The following is an 8,791-nucleotide window of genomic DNA, read 5'->3' as shown; positions in this document are numbered from 1 at the left end:
CCTATTAATTGAATTTTTAGTGAGGGGACGATAAAGTAATATGTTCTTTTGTATACATTTAGAAAATAGAATATAGGACTGCATCTCCACAGGTAAATATATCTATGTCCATGATTGTACAAATGAAAAATTATGCACCGATTAAACAAATTTTTTATTTACTATTTATTATACAGGGTGTTCAGTAAGTCAGGAGACGGGTTTTTATTGTTCTCATAGTTTGTAACAATTGACCTGTTTTAATTAAAATATATATTAATGTATACATTTTGTTAATTTATTGATAATTTCAATTACATTAATTTTTAAACGAATTCTAAAACCTTATTAATTCAAACTTACCTAGTTTTTCCCTGCACCGAAATACCATTTATGAAAAAAATGTATAATAGAATCTTTAACAAACTCCAACGAGTTTAAATATTTTAGTGCTTGACAGGTATCTAACCTAATTGATGTATTCACGAACGCTGAAAAACGGTACAGAACATAGACCTAGAAACGTAGCGTAGGTAGATATCCATGATATTAAGGGTTTTTTTTTAATTATATGAATATTCTATAGTGTTATACTACATGAAATTTTACAATAAAATTATAGTACCTTTTATTATTTTGCTTTTACTTTGAAATAACCATTAGAAAAAAATTTTAATTACAAATATTGAAACATTTTTATTCATGTTATACTCGTCAACAATAAAACAATAAAACTCGTCTTTCAAATAAAAAAGGATGAAAAAAATAATAAAAATGATGATTTAATTATTCAATAACATGTATTGATAATGAGGGCTGACGGAGTCTAGACTAGTGGTGAGAATTTTCGTTTCTTTCGGTACAGTTACTCAAAAGTAACGATTCCTAAGTACTCGGTACACCGGTACTTTTACTTTTTTGTAATTGAGTACCTTCATTGCGACCTGTTACCAAAACCAAACCAGTATTTATTGATCATATAAACAGTTGAATCTACGCGGGACTTTAGTAGGTAAGTACCAATAATAAATCAATAAGTACGTCTATATCATTTACTCATCAGGTAATATTTTAAAAAGCGCGAATGCTTTTCGGAAAATGTTTAGATAATAATTTTTTTTTATCAGTAATAATACAGTAGTATCGATAGGCATAATATTAAATTTTAATAAAAAAAAATAGATACCTTACCACATAATAAATAAATAACCGTATTTTTTAGACGCGTACCGTATTTTGGCCAAGTTAATTTGAGATATAATCAATTATTAAAGTATAAAACTATCATGTTAAATAATATACTGTTTTTTTAATTATATAAGTATATAACAAAATTAAAAATATCTTCAAAACAATATTTAATTTAAAAAATATTATCAATACCTTCTTAAAATTTTAAATCATTTGTAACATAATAATTATGTTGTTAGATTATTTAATTTCCCGCTTTAGAAAATGTCCGTTTGCATAGAACCGAAGTTGAAGGAACACATAATCTTAACAATAAGAGATCGAATAAGTTAGGCAATGTCATTTTCTTCTCATTACACCATAACAAAGGATTCGACTTTCTTTTTATTATAGACTCATTTAAATATCTATCTAGCTTAATAATTGCTTCAATAGTAGGAGTTTTTTTTATGAAATTACCACCTTAAAATATTTGATTAAATAAAATAATAAATAAATAAACTTTTGTTGTTATACCTGAGAGTCAAATCGTTTTCAAATGTTGATAAAAAACTGATGAAACGAAACTAATACCAAATCTTTTTTTCTTTTAAATATCTCATAATGATCAAAAAATCTGACTTCATTTAAAACTTACACAAAGTCAAAGAAAATTTGATGTACTTGAAGATGGTAAATATCCAAAAACTTGATATCTACGAAATATTGAGCATTTAAGTAAAAAATCATACAATTGCCGATTTTGTAGTATTTTGCATAGCAACTCAACATCTACATTCTCATTCAAAACAAAATTAAATTATAGATTATTTATTATTCTATACAGAATGTAATTTTTTTGGTTATAATAAATCCATCTAATACCTATTTGAATAATGTTTGGATCAAAATGAAATTTCAAGAGATAATAAGAGGACCGCCTAGTCAACGGTTTACCAAATAGACAGTTACTGTAGGTCGTAGTTATACAATCTCGATCGAGCAAGAACTACTCAAGTACTCATGTCACTACTGTAATCATTTGGGGATCAACTGTATTTTGTACTGACGGGACGATAGTGTAACGACCAACTGTAATCAGTCCTACTCGTTCCACCAATGACATTGGTGGACGAGTACATTGGTCCGATGTACTCGTTACTTTGGACTGATTACCCGAGTACCGACCCATCACTAGTTTAAAGTCTATACATTTTAGTCCCATGAATGAACTGTGCTTTTTGGGGACGAGGAGAGGAGACAAACCAAAGTGATTGAGAAATTCCCACCAAGTTTACTATTCAGATGTAAGGTAAATTTTCCAAGCACGCTTATGAGCAACACACTATTAGCGTGACTTTGATCATATCTAGGATGGCAATTATACATCGATATATTGCTATTGTTTACATAGATTTTTAATCATCTGTATCATTGATAGTTTATTTATTTAATTTATCACTTATTTATGCTTGTTTTTATCCTAAGATCTTGCTTTTAAATAAATGTGTTTAATGCACTTTTTCTATGAATTTTTATTGTTTTTACCATATAATATTTTAATTTTTAATTTTAATTTGAACCAATATTTATCTGTGTTTATTAATATTATAAATACATTTATTTACAAAACTAATAAAGCTGTTTTACTCTATGTCTATAAAACCTTAAATTTGATTGTTATTTTAAATTGTATGACACATAAATAAAGCGTATATAATTAATTATTTAAAAGATTTGTTTAGCTTATTTATTAAACGTAAAAATAAAATTTATTTTTACTATTACTGACTATGATATCGATACGTAGTGTCTGAGATATATTGAATACTCGACTATGGCGACAAACCAATATTTTGCCAACCCTTGTTATCATAAAATTCTGGTCAATAAATGTAGGGTAACGGTATCTAGCGGCATTTTTAACAACTTACATTGTATCAAATTTCATCATTTTATTTTTTGTGTTAACATTTTACTGTTATAACGATTAATTCATTGCATTTATTTAGAAAAATTAATTGTGTTCTTAATCTAAATCTTTCCTTTTTATCTTTGAATTATTTTTGTTTACTCTTTTGTATTTTTGTTTTTTATTAAGTTTTCTATGTTTATTTTTGATTTTGTCTAAACACGTAAACAAATTACTAGTCACTCGTCGTGGCAGGTTGTCTTAGGTTGACGTTAAATTTTTAATCCTATACTTTTTATAATTTATTAGTATAATAAACAATTATACCTGTGAGCATGCATTTGTGGTGGCTGTATTACTTTGAAAACGATATTAAAACGAGTGTTACTTAGATAACTCAAAATAATGTATGATGTTGATGAACCAGATGAGCGAGAAGAATTATTTTACAATAATGTTAGAGAAAAAATAGTGAGTACTGAGCTGAATATTTAAAGTTTAAAATTTCAATATTTATTTTATTTTAGATTTTTCTTCTTTTATTTGTGTTATTGCTAACACTAAGTTATATCATTGTGAATAAATATAGAAAAAGAGATAACATTGTTGTTTCTATTCGAGATGAAGATGATTATACCGTTTACAAGTATAGGTAAATATTTGATTAAAAAGTAATAGTTTAAAAAATTAATTAATTCCAAGTTTATAAAATTAGCCTACTACTTTGTACCATTTCTTTGGCTGTTTCTGTTGGTGCAGCACTCTTGTTACCTATATCAATAGCCAGTAATGAAGTATTATCTTTGTACCCATCAAGTTACTATGTTCAGTGGCTTAATCATTCACTAATACATGGTAATAATTATTTATTTTATTATGTAGTATTGAAGTGCTAAAAGAGTAACTTTTTTTTTTATTACATTAATTTTTCTATACAAAATTAAAAATTTATGATAATTATTATTATTGAAACAAATTTGATAAAAATCCATTAGCTTAACTGAAAAAAAAACACTTTTTTAGGATCATTAATCAATTTTCCTCAATCTAAAAACTATTTTATTTATGTTTAATGTCCTCTTTGAAAGTTATTGTTTTGTGCCAGAAAGAATGAAAAAACCTACCCAGCTGTACACGAGAGAATCAAACTCTGTACTTTCAATCTAAGATGTGATGTGTTACCGACTGACGAGCTATATTATACACAATAACATATACATACTTTCTAAATTTTTGAGTAACTAAGTTCCAAAACCTATAGTTAATTATGCCATTGTAAAAATTCTTTAATACATTTTTCATATAATCTTGTTTAAACGTACAATGACTAAATAATATGTTCTTCAACATTATCCTGTCAAAATGGTTTAAAACAATTATACATATAAATCCTTAAGTATCAAATCAATATGACTATTTATTAATTCATTTTTTTATATGTATATTCACAATTATTAACTAAATAAATTTATGACATGTTTACATTCATCAATCTCATGTTATTTTGTTAATATCCTTTTCTTCTAAAAATAATGAAAACATTAACTTCATTTGTTTAATTAATTTTTTTATATTGTCTGATATTTAGGGTTGTGGAGTTTAGTATTTTTATTTTCAAATCTTTCCTTATTCATTTTTTTACCATTTGCATATTTATTCAATGAATCGGAAGGATTTCCAGGTCATCGAAAAGTAAGTAAAACATTTTTAAAATTATAATACATTTTTTTTTTTTAAATAATTAAATTTAATTTTTCTAGGGATTAAAAGCTAGAGTTTATGAAACGTGTACAGTTTTATTGTTATTAGCAATATTTGTATTAGTATTAACATATTTACTTTACACAATTTTTTATGCCGAACAATCAATATTCTATATGCTTTTTAGTAAGTTAAAAGTTAAAATGTAAAAATTTATTCTGTGTTAATTAAAAATAATAATCTCTTAGTATATAATAAACTTTTTTAAGTAATATATCTAATTTAATTGTATAAATAATGTTAGTTCTTTATATTTTACCAAGTTAAAATTTTTATATCGAATTGTAATTAAATATTAATGTTTAAATGAAAGTTACCTTCTCCTGTTAGTGTTAGTTAACTATATTTAAGTAATTAATTCAATTAGGGTTTTTTTTTATTAATTAATTTTAACTCACTATATATTATCATAATATAAAAAGAATATATAGACCATAATTAATACTGAATATCCCATACTTTTATGTAATCCTTATATTTTTGAGTAAATTGTTCATCTAGTTCACTTAACGCCGCACTCCTTATATATTTTTATAAACAATAGTTAAACCAGAATATCAAATTTACATTAAAAATAAATTTTCCATAGTAGTTTAAAAAATGATCACTCAAAATTTTAAAATTTTATTACAGATTTATGGAACAACTATTTACCATTCTTATATTCATGTATTTCATTCATTGGCGTTCTAATGTTGTTATGTAAGTGAATAAAGAAAATTCATTTTTATATTAAACAAAAATTTTTTTAATTTTTAGTATGTACTCCTGTGGGTTTTGCTACATTATTTACAATTTTAAGTCGTTTTATGATAAAACCACAGTTACAAAAAACAACCGATGAAGAAATTAGTGTCTTAAGACTTGAAGTTGATTGTCTTACTAGAAGGTATTGTTTATGCTATAATTATTAATTTTTAAACTTAGTACATTTCATTTTTCTAGCGATTTTCACTTTCTAAAATTTTATTTTTGGATAATAGCGTTCTTGAATAATACATTTAAAAAACCAGTATTATAATGTTTTGTGATATTTTATTATAAAATTTAAAAAATTAATGTTATTAGATTTATATCTATAATATTGGGTTAAGGTGTGTATCTATGCAGTATTCAATATAAGGAATAGGTCATTTGTAGCAAACAATGAGAACAATATAAATCTTTTCCTAACTTACTGAACACCCTATATAAAGTTTTATTAGGAAATGAGATTTACACTATGTATATCAGATATTAAATTTAAAATATTATTTTTGAAAAATATAAATATATTCCTCTCAATTAATCTTCTACAAAGTTAATGATCCAATTTTTTATTTGGACTCTAATTAATTTTATTAATTATACAATAAATTTTTGATTTTATTACAGATTGGATCAAGTTTCTCAAAATAACGGCTCAAGTTATATGTCTCCACAGCCTATGTTAGCAAAAAAAGAACAAAAAATGTCCCTACCTGAAAGGGAGTTATGGTCATTGACTAATGGAAAACTTAAAAATGGATTAGCTGATAAATTATTAAATTTTCAAGAACGTCTTGATGTACTTGGTAAATGTTTAAAATATTATTTATGTTTTCTCGAAAATTTTCTGCAAATATTTTGATGCTATATTTGAATAGTGTTTGTACTATCCAGTTTCAAATTTATAAATGGGTTGTCTTGTAATTTTATATGCTAAACTTATTAACTTAGTAAACTAATTTTGGGAGTACTTTTTATAGAAATGATAGTTTTTATCATTTTTATATTCATTTTCTCTTCTTTGTTTATCATTAAATTTTTTCTGTATTCTTATTATTTTAATCAAAACTAGTTGAAATTTTGGTACTAAAATCTTCAAAGAAAAATTATAGCATCTTTTCCTTTATTTTTGTTTCATTTTTTAATTTTTTTTTTTTTTATTATAATTTACAAAAAATTAATATTAATATTTTTAGAAAATCAGGAATCTTTAGTCAAATACTGGGTAGCCTTTAGAATATGACATAGTAATATTGGTGAGACATAAACCCATTATTAATGATTTATCCTTGGGAAATTACTAATTTAGTATATATTATAATTTAGTGAAAGTGCCTATAAATTTTACATAGATATATAAATAAATAGAGCAAAATGAGTTATAATTTGTAAAGCTAACATGATTTTATATAAAATAATATTTATCAATAAAATTTTATTTGTTATTGTACTACTAAACAATATTAAGTATAAATTCCAAATTATTACATAGAATCGATGAAAAATAAGGAATTCCTCCATCCAAAATTCTTATTATGAAGCAACGCATGTTTGCTTCAACGTAACATACACAAAAGGTATTGTTTTTAGTCTATTCATTTATATGTCTAATTTTATTTTTAAGATAGAAACACTTGTTCTTAAGTACAAGTCCTGTATGTCTGATGGAATCTATCAAAGAGTCTAGTATAACACAACACATTTGTCATTTACCAATAGTATTCTATTTGTTTGCAATACTATTTAATGTGAAAAATTAATTTAATTTTTTAAATACTACTAGTTATTTGTACATTTTTTAAATGTTATACTCTTATTTACAGAAAAACAAAGGAAAACATCAGTCTTTAGGAAGTTATTTTTTTTTCCTACATTTATGCTGTTATTATTAGCGCTTACAGTTATTACTGTATTATTAGTAGTTCAAAATTTGTTATTAATTTTGATTGGTATACGAGCCTTACCTCTTAATACAAGGGTAAGAATTAAAAAAATTTAACTCAATAAATTTATAATTTTTATATTGAAATTGTATTTTTTTATTTATCTTTTAGCAATTTACTTTGGGTGTAAGTTCTCTCTCAAAGCTAGGACCATTTGGTGCAGGACTAGAGATAGTTATTATTCTTTATATGTTAGTAGCATCAACAGTTGGACTTTACTCATTACCAGTAGTTTCGAGGTATCGCCCTCGTATTAAACAAACTCCACTTACTCATATTGTTGGTAATTGTACATTGTTGCTTATATTAAGCTCTGCATTACCACTTTTATGTAGAATATTAGGTATATTTTTACTTAATAACAGCCTGTAATTATTCAAATTTTCGTGATAAAAAAAAGATGTTGTTTTTTTAAGGTGTGACGGATTTTGATTTATTAGCTGATTATGGGAGGATTGAGTGGCTTGGTAATTTTGCAATTGTTGCACTTTACAATGTTGTCTTTGCTTCGGCAGCTACTCTGTGTTTAATTAACAAGTTTACATTAGCTGTGCGCAAGGAACTATTATCAAGGTAAAAAACATGTTTTGTTGAATAATAAAGCGATTAATATGTAATAACTATTTTTTTATTTTAGACTGAAAAGTTTTTGGCAATGGGTTATTGGCCGTGACTGTAGTATTCCACGTGATAATTCTATTTTTTCAATTGACAACTCACCCATGATTAACAAAAAAACTAGTTAGTTTTTTATTAATTTAATTTTAACTAGCTAATTGTTACTATTATTATTTTTTCTATTTTGTTAATTTTTTTACTTTTGGTTATTATTTTATATTTATTTAAATCAAAATATGTATATTTACATAATTGTAATATTATTACAAAGTTTTTAATAGACAATAAGTTATTGATTTATGATAATTAAATAAGCAATTATTTTAAATTATTCAGTATTTAAAATTTTAACGATTCAAATGCAATCATCTTAAAATATCATCATTTTTTATATTATAAATATCTACATTTGGTAATATCAGATGTAAAAGTTTTTATAAATATATTAAGTATTAATATATTAAGTATTTATTACTTATTTTCCTTTGTAAAATATCTTTCTTGAATAAAAAAGAAGTTGAAGCTAGTTTAGGTAATTACTCAATCTATGCATTTACTATTGTGACTCAAATCTATTATCTTCGTACAACACTTAATTATTTTGTGTGATAATTTATTTTAATCCTCTTTTATTTATTTTAATAAATATTGTAGTTTCATA

The 8,791-nt window shown here is 24.2% G+C and overlaps 1 protein-coding gene across 1 annotated transcript; it reads left to right on the top strand.

Moving 5' to 3' along the window:
• Positions 1-3,086: 3,086 nt before the first annotated feature.
• LOC126908574 (protein Lilipod) lies at positions 3,087-8,345 on the top strand. Its single transcript, XM_050690767.1, has 12 exons — positions 3,087-3,532; positions 3,589-3,713; positions 3,777-3,916; positions 4,650-4,753; positions 4,822-4,948; positions 5,456-5,524; positions 5,582-5,711; positions 6,197-6,375; positions 7,393-7,547; positions 7,624-7,855; positions 7,929-8,085; positions 8,150-8,345. The coding sequence occupies exons 1-12, from the start codon at positions 3,467-3,469 to the stop codon at positions 8,256-8,258; spliced, it is 1,593 nt and encodes a 530-aa protein (XP_050546724.1). The 5' UTR covers positions 3,087-3,466; the 3' UTR covers positions 8,259-8,345.
• Positions 8,346-8,791: the final 446 nt, after the last annotated feature.

The sequence above is a fragment of the Daktulosphaira vitifoliae genome, unplaced genomic scaffold (assembly GCF_025091365.1).
Source record: "Daktulosphaira vitifoliae isolate Bord-2020 unplaced genomic scaffold, ASM2509136v1 Scaffold_5, whole genome shotgun sequence".
NCBI classification, from domain to species: domain Eukaryota; kingdom Metazoa; phylum Arthropoda; class Insecta; order Hemiptera; family Phylloxeridae; genus Daktulosphaira; species Daktulosphaira vitifoliae.
The sequence above is the reverse complement of the archived record's forward strand: the minus strand, read 5'-3'. Positions and strand labels throughout refer to the sequence as shown.

What these genes read in the sequence shown, in the direction of transcription:
- LOC126908574 (XM_050690767.1), top strand. Translation starts at nt 3,467, where the DNA reads ATGTATGATGTTGATGAACCAGATGAGCGAGAAGAATTATTTTACAAT. An exon ending in TATACCGTTTACAAGTATAG is followed by an intron (nt 3,714 to 3,776) that starts GTAAATATTTGA and finishes TTATAAAATTAG; the next exon opens with CCTACTACTTTGTACCATTT. An exon ending in AATATTCTATATGCTTTTTA is followed by an intron (nt 4,949 to 5,455) that starts GTAAGTTAAAAG and finishes ATTTTATTACAG; the next exon opens with ATTTATGGAACAACTATTTA.